The 14,495-nt window shown below is 47.2% G+C and overlaps 1 protein-coding gene across 3 annotated transcripts in view; it reads left to right on the top strand.

The window, feature by feature from the left end:
- ABCF1 (ATP binding cassette subfamily F member 1) overlaps window positions 1–14,495 on the top strand; it is a 41,310-nt gene that overhangs the window by 7,572 nt on the left and 19,243 nt on the right. For all 3 annotated transcript variants that reach the window (XM_083723486.1, XM_083723488.1, XM_083723487.1), the window contains exons 5-15: window positions 306–343; window positions 1,157–1,264; window positions 1,970–2,032; window positions 5,428–5,490; window positions 6,864–6,950; window positions 7,199–7,243; window positions 8,516–8,632; window positions 10,902–10,994; window positions 11,252–11,374; window positions 12,516–12,616; window positions 13,756–13,841. In XM_083723486.1, the coding sequence (XP_083579612.1) occupies window positions 306–343; window positions 1,157–1,264; window positions 1,970–2,032; window positions 5,428–5,490; window positions 6,864–6,950; window positions 7,199–7,243; window positions 8,516–8,632; window positions 10,902–10,994; window positions 11,252–11,374; window positions 12,516–12,616; window positions 13,756–13,841 (924 nt within the window). The remainder of the gene's footprint in view (window positions 1–305; window positions 344–1,156; window positions 1,265–1,969; window positions 2,033–5,427; window positions 5,491–6,863; window positions 6,951–7,198; window positions 7,244–8,515; window positions 8,633–10,901; window positions 10,995–11,251; window positions 11,375–12,515; window positions 12,617–13,755; window positions 13,842–14,495) is intronic.

The raw sequence follows: 14,495 nt of genomic DNA, 5'->3' as shown, positions 1-14,495 counted from the left end.
GCAGAACCGCAGCTTCCCTACCACTGATTTATATCTAGGCTAGCAGTTCAAGGTGATCTGTGTTAGCTGTGGTGTTGCCTTTATTAGCAGAGGCTATGCGCTGCTGCTGGTAAACAGAGTGTGAGGCTTATTTTGTGGTTTACCTGTGAGTTTTCCTTGGCATCTGACTAGCCGCTGTTGGAGACAGAGATCAGGGCTGAATAAGCTCCTTGGAACCCAAGAAGAGCCTTCAGGATCAGACCCACCTTGCCCCAACGTCCTGTTCTTGCCCAGCAGGTATTCACAGTTTTTTGTTTCCTTTCCAGTGCCTCTCCCCATCAGCAAAGCTGGCAAGAAAAAGAAGGTGGGCATTTTGACGTTTCCTTTGGTTAGGGAAGGGTGGGACAAATAAATAATAATAATAATGCCCTGGGGCGTCCGCAGCAGGTTGAGGGGATACTGTCAACTTCAGGCCCGTGGATGAGACTAACAAAGCCAGTGTGGTGTAGTGGTTAAGAGCGGTGGACTCGTTATCTGGTGAACCAGGTTCGCTTCCTGGCTCCTCCACATGCAGCTGCTGGGTGACCTTGAGCCAGTCACATTTCTTTGAAGTCTCTCAGCCCCACTCACCTCACAGAGTGTTTGTTGTGGGGGAGGAAGGGAAGAAGAAGAAGAAGAAGAGTTTGGATTTGATATCCCGCCTTTCACTCCCCTTCAGGAGTCTCAAAGCAGCTAACAATCTCCTTTCCCTTCCTCCCCCACAACAAACACTCTGTGAGGTGAGTGGGGCTGAGAGACTTCAGAGAAGTGTGACTGGCCCAAGGTCACCCAGCAGCTGCATGTGGAGGAGCGGAGACGCGAACCCGGATCCCCAGATTACGTGACTACCGCTCTTAACCACTACACCACACTGGCTCTCGCCAGAAGAATGTTAGCCGCTTTGAGACTCCTTTGGGTAGTGATAAAGTGGAATATCAAATCCAAACTCCTCCTCTTCTTCTTTGTGCGCAATGGACTCCCTTTCTGTGGCCAGACCATTGCATGGTAAAATTTGGACCGCCACCAGCAAATCCCCCAGGAGAACCTGCCTTTCACTTTTGGGGACCAAGCAAAGGGGAGTTTGTTACATGGAACTTGTCTCTGCAGTTTCTTCACTGCCGCTTGCTTTCTCTCTTAGGGGGGAAATGTCTTTGCCGCCCTGAGCCAGGATCAGAGTGAGGAGGAAGACGACGACGAAGAGGAACCGCCGAAACCAACCAGACCTGACAAGAATAAGATCAACAAGGTTAGCCTCCCTCTGGATCCAACAGAAAGTGATTTGGATCAAGATGGGGATTTGTAGAGTATTAGGTAGGCCAGGTCACAGTGTCAGAAGAGGAATTTTGTATTCTTCTTCACTTGCGTATTTGGGCTCTGTAGCGCAAGAGCAGAACGCAAAACATTTACTCCCATTAAAAAGAAGTTGTTTCTGGCCACTATGCAGATAGAAGGGTTTTAAACACTTCGGAAAGGCCTGGTCAAATGAAGGTTGAGATGCAGGGTTACCCAGGGCTCTTGGTGGTTTGGAGGTGGGTCTTCAGTATTCTGTGTAGTTCCTTCCACCTTTCTCATATAAGCAGAAGGGTAAATTTATGCAGAGCCAAGGACATACAGAACATGGGGATTTTCCAGCATGCGAACAGCCAGAGAATGACGGTCAGCAGGACTATACTGAAGATCTCAAATTCTTTGGCACTGATCTTCAAACCCTTTGGCACTCGGCTTTCCCAGCACTGGAAAAAGGTCTCGGACTCCTAAGCACAGGAGCTGCAGATAGATAACTAAGTGATCAGACTGCTGGGGTTTTTCTAGCCCTGCAGGACAGTCCTCTCTCCTGTATGCATTTGCTCTTGGGAGGTGGCAGTGTGGCAAAGTGCATAACCAGAGTCAACAGGGATGCTTTCTGGCCTTTTCCTTAGTGCAGATAAACAATCCGTCTTTGCTTCTTTAGGCTGCTTCAGATGATGAAAAGGAGAAGAAACCAAGTCAGAAAGGGCCAAAAGCCAAGCAGAAGGTCAGTCTGGGCTGCGCTGGGAGAGCCAAAATAAAGAGAGGGCTGGAAGAGGCATGGTGGACCGTCTCCACTGGGGTGGGGGACTGCATCCAGCCACAATCCAGAACTAGTCAACCTGTCTGTCGCCTGATGGAATATAATGTCAGGTGATTCAGGATCAAGGGGAAGAATCGGGGAAGCGTGTCAGGCCTGGTCGTTGTCCTCTTCAGATCACCACACAAACGCTTCTTGTTCTTTTATAAAACTTTTTATTGCGTATTAACAAAACTGTCAGGGGTCCTTTACCTTTTTAATAACAACTACTACTATTATTATTTATACCCCACCAATCTGGCTGGGTTTCTGGCTTCCAACAAATATTAAAAATACAATAAAACAAGTGAGGCTTGTATTGGGTGGCAAATTCGAAAAGCACCGAATGCAAGCCCTTCTTGCAAAGAAAAGCTAATTGGGGGAGCACACTTTAAAGTCCCCAGTTGTTGCTTTCCTGACCTGGCTTTACCTGCTGCACCCCTGACATCATATCAAACCAGGTGTGGGCAGGGTGAGTATTGGGGTGGACTGGACTGTACCACATAGGCCATTGGTCTGGCTCTGTGTAGAAGTGGGCCAGTAAATCATATTTTAGCAGTAGCTGTCGAACTCCTGCCTATATCATTAAAGTCCTCCTATGTTTTAAAAAGATGACAGAGTCAAGGGAACCCTCGATAACCACGGAGGGTGCCTCTCTGTGCAGGTTTAAACCAGTGCTTCCATGCCTCCTTGGATCACCCTCCTGATCTTGCCCTGTGAGGGGTTGCAAACAGGATATGTAGGAGGAAGTGGTCCCTTTAAAATTTTGGGACCAAATTGTTTGGGAGTGCATGCTTCCGGGTGGCGCTGTTGTGGGAAAGAGTTTGGGTTCACATCTGATCGTTTAAACCCCCCCCAAAAAAACCTTTCTTACCTGGAAGCTCTTAGAATCATAGAATAGAATCATAGAATCATAGAGTTGGAAGAGACCACTAGGGCCATCGAGTCCAACCCCCTGCCAAGCAGGAAACACCATCAGAGTACTCCTGACATATGGTTGTCAAGCCTCTGCTTAAAGACCTCCAAAGAAGGAGACTCCACCACACTCCTTGGCAGCAAATTCCACTGTCGAACAGCTCTTACTGTCAGGAAGTTCTTCCTAATGTTTAGGTGGAATCTTCTTTCTTGTAGTTTGGATCCATTGTTCCGTGTCCACTTCTCTGGAGCAGCAGCAAACAACCTTTCTCCCTCCTCTATGTGACATCCTTTTATATATTTGAACATGGCTATCATATCACCCCTTAACCTCCTCTTCTCCAGGCTAAACATGCCCAGCTCCCTTAGCTGTTCCTCATAAGGCATCATTTCCAGGCCTTTGACCATTTTGGTTGCCCTCCTCTGGACACGTTCCATTTTGTCAGTGTCCTTCTTGAACTGTGGTGCCCAGAACTGGACACAGCACTCCAGGTGAGGTCTGGCCAGAGCAGAATACAGTGGCACTATTACTTCCCTTGATCTAGATGCTATACTCCTATTGATGCAGCCCAGAATTGCATTGGCTTTTTTAGCTGCCGTGTCACACTGTTGGCTCATGTCAAGTTGTGGTCAACCAAGACTCCTAGATCCTTTTCACATGTACTGCTCTCAAGCCAGGTGTCACCCATCTTGTATTTGTGCCTCTCATTTTTTTTGCCCAAGTGCAATACTTTACATTTCTCCCTGTTAAAATTCATCTTGTTTGTTTTGGCCCAGTTCTCTAATCTGTCAAGGTCGTTTTGAAGTGTGATCCTGTCCTCTGGGGTGTTAGCCACCCCTCCCAGTTTGGTGTCATCTGCAAATTTGATCAGGATGCCCTTGAGTCCATCATCCAAGTCGTTGATAAAGATGTTGAATAAGACCGGGCCCAAGACAGAACCCTGTGGCACCCCACTAGTCACTCTTCTCCAGGATGAACCACCTCTTGTTAGTTTCTGTTTGCCACTGTGCAGTGCTTTGGAGTCACAAGACTCTGTTTACATTCCAGAGACATTCCAGGCTGTTGGAAGTCTCACAGAAGACAGGAGATGGGTGTTACGTTACTGGTTTCTTTTCTGTCTGCGTAGCTTAGAAAATGAAGCATAGCGATGTAGCCATAAATCTCATCACTTCCGCCTGCTGTTTTGATTCTCTGCTGAATGGGAATGTGCCTGAGCCTCATCAAAGGCTCAGGTCGTTAATCACGTCGGAGGGCAATTTTGGAAGATGAGCTTTATTAGCTCGGTTGCTTGGAGATTCCGACAGTTCTTCCCCTTAAAAGCCTCACTATTGGAGTTCTCTGTTGCTACACAAGGGTGAAGAAAATGCACTCTGCACTGGATCAGGGGCACTTCTGTACTTACTACGTATGTTATATGGATGGAATACTGGCATTGGAACCAGATCCCAGACTTCATCTCTTCAAAAACCAAACTGGGCAGTTAGGGATGCCTTTGGTTGTTGTTTAGTCGCTTAGTCGTGTCCGACTCTTCATGACCCCATGGACCAGAGCATGCCAGGCACTCCTGTCTTTCACTGCCTCCCGCAGTTTGGTCAAACTCATGCTGGTAGCTTCGAGAACACTGTCCAACCATCTCGTCCTCTGTCATCCCCTTCTCCTTGTGGTCTCAGATCTTTCCCAACATCAGAGTCTTTTCCAGGGAGTCTTCTCTTCTCATGAGGTGGCCAAAGTATTGGAGCCTCAGCTTCAGGATCTGTCCTTCCAGTGACCACTCAGGGCTGATTTCCTTCAGAATGGAGAGGTTTGATCTTCTTGCAGTCCATGGGACTCTCAGGAGTCTCCTCCAGCACCAGAATTCAAAAGCATCAATTCTTTGGCGATCAGCCTTCTTTATGGTCCAGCTCTCACTTCCATACATCACTACTGGGAAAACCATGGCTTTCACTATACGGGCCTTTGTTGGCAAGGTGATGTCTCTGCTTTTTAAGATGCTGTCTAGGTTTGCCATCACCTTTCTCCCAAGGAGCAGGCGTCTTTGGTACCTGACCGATATTTGCTCCCAGCTTTTCCTGGAAACCTCAACAGGGAGGAGATTCCGCAGAGCCCTCCTTGTATTTCTTATAATCCTCCATTGGGAGTTAGAAAACGCAACAAATATGATAGTTGGGATAAGAACAATACAGTATTGCTCTCCAGGATGTATCATAGGCTGGAATTAATTGTGTTCACAGGCTTTGCTAATTCTTTATGATTGTAACTATTATGCTGTAACACACGTAATTAAAATTTTAAAATAATGATGCAAATCCTCAATGGCTGGACCGCTCTAGATAGGTGGGATTCCCTGTGCTAATTTGCATTGGTCGTGGTGGGAAATAATCAGAATTTCTTGTCTTTTATTTCCCAGGAAGAGGAGGAAGACACAAAGAGGAAGAGTAGGAAAAATGAGAAGAACAAAGGAAAACAGGAGGTATGGTGTTTCATGGTTGATAATGAAGACACTGTTTTTTAACCTTTTTATTGAAACATTAAATTAAATGTTTTTAGTTGCTAGTATTCTTCTTAAATTATTTATTTGTAAATTTGTATCCCACTTTTGAGCATAAAACGTTCCTGGAATGGCCTGAGCAGTCCAAACTGTTCAAATTGCCTTATGAACCTTTCTATTTCTGTCTTCCACAACCCTTGCGCTATAAAGCAGCTTGATATTATTCCCATTTTACAGATAGGCAATTGAGGCTGGGGCTTGGGAGAGGCTCTATCTTTGAAACTGTATATTTGATGCCAAAATATGCCGTTGGGACTACGTGGACCGTTTTGAAAACACATATACTCTCCCAGTTTTTTATACTTTTTATTAACTGTGCAGATCACGCTAAAATATATGATTTCCATAATTTTATTCTAATTGCAGGGCGTGAGTTAAAAAGGAAAATGAATTGGAGCATTTCAAAAGGATTTGGGCTTGTAGAAAGAGTAAAAAGCATTTGCATACAGCATGGCAAATTGTAGAAGTTGATCAGGGATAGTGGGCAGTCAGTAGATGCCCTGGAGACAAAACATAATTTCCCAGTTGTCACCTGGGAGAGACTGGAAACAATCCAGTGCCTTAGAGGAACAGAAACCCATGGAGCTTGAAAATTCCAGGATGTCAGAATTTCAGCTTCAGGTCTTGAAACTCAGCTGAAGTTTAAATTTGTGTGAGATTTCATTTCTGCTTTGGTCAGAGTGAAGGAAGTCAGAGAGCAGCAAATTTAGTCTTTTCCAGCTGGATAAATGAGTCTTTCCTACAAGCGTCTAACTTGTTTCGTTTTAGTTTTGTCTGAAAGGTATTGGCTTGGTTTTTGGTTTTGAATTTTTAGCTGTTTCTTATTGAACGTTGCCTCGAGAGGACTGTGTAGAAGCTGGCTGATAAAATAAATTTTATGGTAGTGATGATGACTAATTGATGATTATGATGAAAATAAAAACAACACAGTGGTGCCTCAGTGTTTGAACATAATCCGTTCCGGAAGACCATTTGACTTCCGGAACATTCGAAATACGAGGCACAAAGGGCGGTCTGCAAATTCAGTGGAGAAAATTGAAAAAAACTCAGCGGAAGTTGTTCAACTTCTGAGGTGCATTTGAAAACGGAAGCATTTACGTCTCGGTTTTCGGCAGTCGAAAACCGAAACATTCAGCTTCCGAGACGTTCGAAAACCGAGGTACCACTGTAAATTGGTTGTGATGACGACCATAATAATAGTGATAATACTACTCATTTGCTCAGGGTGCTGAACCCCATTTTGACTTGGTATTCGTTACCTGTACATTTTGTCTGTTTTTCACCTGCACTCCTAGAGAGGGGGTCCAGCCATTGCTATCCTGGCTCAGAGCGATGAGGAGGAAGACAACGGAGAGTTAAAGAAACCCAAGGAGAAAGCTAAGGTACAGCAAGAGAGGAATGGGAGAGTCATGCGAAGAGTTGGGTGGTTGGTTGGGTTCTTAGACAAACAGGAGAATCCCAGGCTTCTGGGTTATGTGCCTGACAGCTAAAATAGCTGATACTCAAGTTGCTTAACTCACCTTAAAGCAGAGGGGAAAGATCTGGGCAGTTGGAGGAGAAAGGGTTTGCTGCAACAGCTGCCTTTCATGCTCTCTTCTGCCCGTCTCATCTCTTTCCATACTTCTTTTAGACTGCGACCAAACAGGCTGCAGGGAAGAAGACTCAGCCGACCAAGGTAAGGGACACCTCAAGGCGATTCCTGGTGGCCAAAATCCAACCCCCAAGGCTTGGTAGTGCTGTGCCACCGGCATCCCGACAAGCCAGTGTTTGTCAGCCAAGAGCAAACCTTGGTTTTACCAACCCGCGGTTTCTTCGAGAGAAATGGATGGAACCCTAAGCTTGAGCATCATGGTTTGTTGCTTCCACTTGCTAGCGGGGAGGAAATTGAAGCAAGAGCCATCTGTGCATTCGCAGTAAACGACCAACCATGGCTTACTGCAGGAGTGCAGTATCTGTTGCCCTGCAGGTGGTTTTATTTTATTTGTGGTGACATTACAACGCCTCTTGAGAAGCTTGAGGTGGTGTACATGGTGTTCTCCTGCTCCCCATTTTATTCTCGCACAACCCTGTAAGGTAGATTAGGCTAGGAGGCAATGCCTGGCCAAAGTTCGCCCAGTGGTCTTCACAGCTGAAGCCTGCTCCCATGTCCTGAGCCAGTTCCCATAGCAGCTGCACCATACTGGCTCTCCTGCATGGCCATTGGGGTCAGGTATGATGGGACTTGTAGTCCATCAACACTGGGGTGGGGGTGGGGGGTTGGCTCAGGTCCCCCACCCTTGGTTTGCCATGATGCACAAGCGCAGTCACTGTAACCTTTTCCTGAGGATAGCTATACTCTGTCTCCAGAGGCAGGAATGCTGAATAGCACTTGCTGGAAACCACAGGAGGGGAGAGTGTTCTTGTGCTCAGGTCCTGCTTATGAGATTCCCTGCAGGCATCTGATTGGCCAAGATGCTGTACTAGAAGACCCGGAGACTGCGGGTGGCGCTGTGGTCTAAACTGCTGAGCCTCCTGGGCTTGCCGATCAGAAGGTCGGCAGTTCGAATCCCCGCGACGGGGTGAGCTCCCGTTGCTCTGTCCCAGCTCCTGCCAACCTAGCAGTTTGAAAGCACGCCAGTGCAAGTAGATAAATAGGTACCGCTGTGGCGGGAAGGTAAATGGCGTTTTCATGCGCTCTGGTTTCTGTCACGGTGTCCCGCTGTGCCCGAAGCAGTTTAGTCCTGCTGGCCACATGACCCGGAAAGCTATCTGTGGACAAACGCTGGTTCCCTCGGCCTGAAAGTGAGATGAGCGCAGCTCCCCATAGTCGCCTTTGACTGGACTTAACTGTCCAGGGGTCCTATATCCCCCCCCCCTTTTTTTTAACTAGAAGACCCATTGGCCTGACCCAGCGGGCCTCTTCTTAAGTCACGTTCTTATACAAGCTTTTGTTTCTTTGGTTCCACAGAACATGTTTGCCGCTCTGGAGGCGGAGGAGATAGACGACGAGGACGAGGGGGATGAGGATGACCAAGAGGAAGAAGCCACAAAGGGCAAAGAGAAGCCCAAACAGGGCAGCCAGCCAGTAAGGGAGCTTGTGACTTTGCTGCGTCAGTTGGGCTTTGTCCACCTTATGCAGGAAGGCAGAGGAGGGAGCTTTAAGGCTCCTGCTCTCTCCTTTCATGCACGTAGGCTGTTTGGCATCTATTAGTACAGTCATACCTTGGGTTGAAGGGATGCGGGTGGCGCTGTGGGTTAAACCACAGAGCCTAGGACTTGCTGATCAGAAGGTTGGCGGTTCGAATCCCCGCGATGGGGTGAGCTCCCGTTGCTCGGTCCCTGCTCCTGCCAACCTAGCAGTTTGAAAGCACGTCAAAGTGCAAGTAGATAAATAGGTACTGCTCCAGCGGGAAGGTAAACGGCGTTTCCGTGCACTGCTCTGGTTCACCAGAAGCGGCTTAGTCATGCTGGCCACATGACCCAGAAGTTGTCTGCGGACAAATGCCGGCTCCCTCGGCCCATAGAGTGAGATGAGCGCTGCAACCCCAGAGTCGGTCACGACTGGACCTAATGGTCAGGGGTACCTTTACCTTTACCTTGGGTTGAATATGCTTCATGTTGAGCGCGTTCAAGTTGCGCTCCGCGGCAATCTGGAAGTAACGAAGCACGTTACTTCCGGGTTTCACCGCATGCGCAGATGCTCAAGATGACGTCATGCGCAGAAGCAGCGAAAAGCAACGCGTGTGCAGACATGCCGTCACTAGTTATGTTTGCTTCTGGATGCGAACGGGGCTCTGGAACAGATCCCATTTGCATCCCGAGGTACCATAGTATTCTGTTAATTGCACTTGCATCCCACCTTCGTTCATCCAAGGTTCTCAAGAGGGAGGGCACAGCTCTCCCTCATTTTATCCTCACAAAAATCCTGCAAGATGGTTTAGGCTGAGATTGGGTGGTGGGCAAAAGGTGAGCTTCATGGCTGAGTGAGGACTAGAACCCACATCGCCCAGGTCTCAATCAAACACTCTAATCACTATGCCATGCTGGCTGTCTCTTGTATTTATCAGTGCCTGTGTGCATAGCTTAGATCTCCGCTCCTCCTGTCTACTATGAACAAAAAACACTGGGCAAGGCAAACTCACCTATTGGTGAGGGTTCTGGCAAAAAGCAACAGGGTGTGTGTGTTGGTGTCATGTTAACACTGGGTGAAATGGCACCGTGCTTGGAATATATTTCCCATGTCTGGATGTTCTGAGATAAGGGTGCCAGGCGCACTGGGTTACTGTAGCAACACCAGGGAGGTTGAGTGTATGCCTTGCTGAGCCATTCACCCTCCCATTGGTTCAGGAAATTTGCCTAGAGAAAGTATAATAGTCTCTAGGGCATTCACTTCGTTACTTTGAACTGTGTGGGCGAGGAGTTTTCCCCCCTTAACGGGATTGTGGAAGAAGCTGTTCTGCTGGGAGCAGGGAATCTCTGCTGATATGTCACACTGGTTGAGGTGCGGGGAACTACCGACTGTCTTCCACAAGTCACCCATAGGGTGGAGTGCAAACCATAGTCCTTCAGTTACAGATAGTGTGCATGCACACGAAAGCTCATACCAAGAACTGACTTAGTTGGTCTTTAAGGTGCTACTGGAAGGAATTTTTTTTGTTCATACTCCTTCAAACATCCTTCTCCAACCTGGAGATGGCTTGGACTACAATTCCCATCAGCCCCAGCCAGCATGGGGCTGATGGGAGTTGTAGTCCAAAAGATGTGAAGGACCCCAGGTTAGGCAAAGCTGTTCCTAGTGCCTGGGGCAATAAGACCCAGGAGCTACTGCAGCTTACCCCACCCCCCAAAAAACCTCCTCCTTCCTACCTCTTACTTTCTACTTCACAAAAAATTCCTTCCAGTAGCACCTTAAAGACCAACACGAAAGCTCATACCTAGAACTACCTTAGTTGGTCTTTAAGGTGCTACTGGAAGGAATTTTTTGTTTTGACTATGGCAGACCAACACGGCTACCTATCTGTAACTTTCTACTTCACGTTGGCAAGAAATGAGAGCTATATGAGCAAGCCACTTCTCAACCCTATGACTGACCCAGAACTCCAGCAAGTTCTCTGGAGAGACTGAAGAGGTCTATGGAAGCACCTCTTCTATCTCCTGGGGTTCAATCCCTGCAGAAAGGACTCTTGAGCCCTGCAGAGCTGTACCAGAAGCGAGAGAGAGAGTCTTAACTCTGAACCGACTTGGAGGGGAGAGCAGCACAGGGTCTCTCCAAAGGTTTTGTATGAGGGCATTCTTGGTTTCCTTTTCTAGTCCCGTTTACTAACACAAAACACGCCACCTTGTGATTTCTGTAGCAGTCGGAAGAGGAGGGAGAGGAAGGGGAGAAGAAGGAAGACGATCCCTACGCCCATCTCAGCAAAAAGGAGAAGAAGAAGCTGAAGAAGCAGGTGAGATCTCTGCCGGGGACCGAAGGAAAAGGCCCAAATGGTTATTCCTGTGGCTGGCCAGGGGGCAAAAAAAGGCCTCGTGGCTTTCTCTGCCTGCCAGTTGTAAGGTCAAATCCTGGTAAAGCATTCCCTGGATAGAAATAAGTCTCTGGAGAGTGAGTTGGTGGGCAGACTGGCACCTGGCAAATGGTAGATGGGGAAGAGTCTCTCTTTTTGTTGCTGTTTCACGGCCAGATTTTGTTTCCTCCTCCCAACAGCTGGAGTTTGAGCGGCAGGTGGCAACCTTAAAGGCAGCCAGCGCGGCAGAGAACGACTTTTCGGTGTCCCAAGCGGAGATGTCCTCACGGCAGGCCATGCTGGAGAACGCCTCTGACATCAAGGTACGGCTGTCTCGATCCACTGCCTCCACCTTGCCCCTTGCCCACCAGAGCCAGTGTGGTGTAGTGGTTAAGAGCGATAGACCCGTAATCTGGGGAACCGGGTTCGCGTCTCCGCTCCTCCACATGCAGCTGATGGGTGACCTTGGACTAGTCATACTTCTCTGAAGTCTCTCAGCCTCACTCACCTCACAGAGTGTTTGTTGTGGGGGAGGAAGGGAAAGGAGAATGTTAGCCGCTTTTGAGACTTCCTAGGGTAGTGATAAAGCGGGATATCAAAACCAAACTCTTCTTCTTCTCCAGTCTGGATCATTCCTCCAGTCTCTTCTTCCATTGCGTCTCAAGAGTGGATGCCTAATTATATTTTCTCAACGGATATGTAAACTTAAGAGGAAGCTGAGTCACCTTTGGCAGAGCAAGGAGATTGCAAGGAGGGTCAGCGTTGGCCCAGATGTTTTGCACTTCAACTCCTACCAGAAACATCTGTATGGAGGGAAACAGGTTGGGCCAAGGCTTGAAGGCCTCAAGCCCAATTTGCAGAATCTCCAGTTAAAAAATCTTGGTTGGAGGATCCAGGGAAGACGTTTTAGGAGAATGAAGGGAGGTAGCCTCAAAGCACTTTACAAAAAAGCTAAAGCAACAAAATTACCACAAAGAAAAAAATATGGCAATAATTTAAGACTTTCAAAAAGTTAGAACAAGAGTAGAGTAAAAGTAGGTTAAAACCCGCATCCTAGGTAGGCTTGTGTAAACATTTAGAGCCAGCAGATGGAAACAAGAGCTTAAAGGCATTAAGAAGGACCTCTGTCCCCCTCCCCCGAAATCATATTTTAATTTTACAAGTGCAAAGCTAAAACAATGCAGATTGCATATCCATATTTAAGAGATTTCTCTGAATCTCAAGACTTCCCATCATCCCCTCCCTGGGTTCTACTATCAACCTTTTCAACTGCATATTATTTTATAATCCATAATTTGTGTCTGTCCCTATTATCCACGTTATTTCCTACGTTACAAGTGTTATTAAAGCCCTGCTAATGTTTTGTTTTGTTTTTTGTTTTTTGTTTTTTTTTTGCTTACAGCGGTCTCCTAAATAAATTATAATAAAAAGGACCTCTCTAATCTCTTTTACCTTCTATTTCAGCTGGAGAAATTTAGCATCTCGGCTCATGGCAAAGAGTTGTTTGTCAACGCAGATCTATATATTGTGGCCGGGCGCCGATATGGCCTGGTGGGGCCTAACGGGTATGTGTCTGTTGTGAGGTGAATCCCCACCATTTTGTTTGCTTACCCCAGTGGATGATGAAACACACTTTATCTCTTTAATTCACAAAGCTGTAAGCAGCTTGGGCCCCGAAGTACCTTATGAGCTCACTGCCTGGTTCCATATGCTCCACCTCGCTTGCTGTGAGGTCTTTAGTGTCCCTGCAGCCCCTAAGGATCATCAGGCCTTTACTGTGGCAGGTCCTGCCCTATGGAACTCCTTGCCAGTAGAGGTTTGGCAGGAGTCACCCCTGCTCGTTTTTAGAGGCCTTTCAAAAACTGTATGAGTTAGACAGGCCTGTTGAACCTAAATGATGTTTAAAAATTGTTTTGCCTTGTGTTTGTTTAGGTTGTGTGTCACCTTGTGATATTTTACATGGAAGCGTGGTCTGCAAATATTTGAAATAAATCTCCAGTTACCACAGCGTTGGTGCTGCAAGGAGTAATTGGGGGGGGGGGGGAGGCTGAGGCGGAAATGTAACAAAACTTTGTCTAAAGTTCCTTCCCCAGCCCAGCAGCGTCCTTATTGGCCTTCCCTCCTCTCTGGACCATACAGGTGAAATTATTTCAGTGGTCTTGGTCCCATTTACATGTGTAAAAACATATTAAACATATTAAACAAAAACATATTGAGGTCCTGTCCTCAATCCCTTGGGCACATGCCAATTAAAAATTGGCTGCTCCCAATTTTTAATCAACATGTGCCTTTATAAATTGAGCACAATGGTACCTCGGGTTACAATAACCTCGGGTTACAAACACTTCAGGTTACAGACTCCACTAACCCAGAAATAGTACCTTGGGTTAAGAACTTTACCTCAGGATGAGAACAGAAATCACGCAGCAGTGGCAGCGGCAGCGGCAGCAGGAGGCCCCATTAGCTAAAGTGGTACCTCAGGTTAAGAATGGACCTCTGGAACGAATTAAGTTTGTAACCAGAGGTACCACTGTATAGGAGTGCTTTTTAAAAAAATGTCCTTGTAGTGTTTTATGGAATATTAAATATCTGTTGGTATGTTTGCAACTTTCCTTTTGAGCGCTTTATCTGTAGCCCTTGTTTTGTCTATGGTTGCTTTTGGTTAAGGAGAGCACCAATATTCCAATCCTCCCTCTCTCTCCAGGAAAGGCAAAACCACCTTGCTGAAACATATTGCCAACCGGGCCTTGAGCATTCCTCCCAATATTGATGTCCTGCTCTGTGAACAAGGTAATGGAAGAAGCGTTCCTCCCCTCTGCAGAGGCAGCCCATTCATTGTTCTGCCCAGCCAGGTGGTCCCTCTTATTAAGAACAGAAAAAGCTGCCGTCTTATTATTATTATTTTATTGATAGATAGATTGATTGGATTTATATACTGCCCTATACCCGCAGGTCTCAGGACAGTTCACAGAACCGACTCAAACCACTGGCTCATCTCAGTACTGCCTGCACCAATGGGGAGAAGTTCTCCAGGGGTTCAGCAGAGTGTCTTTCTTAGCCTCAGCTAGATATGCCTGGGGCCTTCTGCTGTCAGGAGCCACAGTCAGGAATAGGTCAGCCATAAAACACCCAGTGTCAGTGAAGAAACCAAAACAGTTCAGCCCTAGTTATCCCAGCAGGGTCTTGCCCCAATGAGGCAGTTGCATAGACTGAAGATCCCTGCCTTCCCACCGCTCTCTAAGAAAGGTCCTCCTCCGGTTCCTTTCGCAGCAGCCGAAGGCTCCTTTGTTTTGCCCGTCTCTGCTGCACCCTCTTCATTTCTCTGCATGTTCTGGGAAACCAGAGGGGAGAGGAGCTGGTTGCAGCAGGAGGGGGAGACTCTCTGCTTCTTCAGCAGCCAGATCTCTGCCTCTTCACCCCTGCTCTGATTCTAGACTGCTCTCT

The sequence above is a fragment of the Podarcis gaigeae genome (genome assembly GCF_964106915.1).
Source record: "Podarcis gaigeae genome assembly, chromosome: 2".
In the NCBI taxonomy this organism is placed as follows: domain Eukaryota; kingdom Metazoa; phylum Chordata; class Lepidosauria; order Squamata; family Lacertidae; genus Podarcis; species Podarcis gaigeae.
This window is presented reverse-complemented; position numbering and strand designations above follow the sequence as displayed.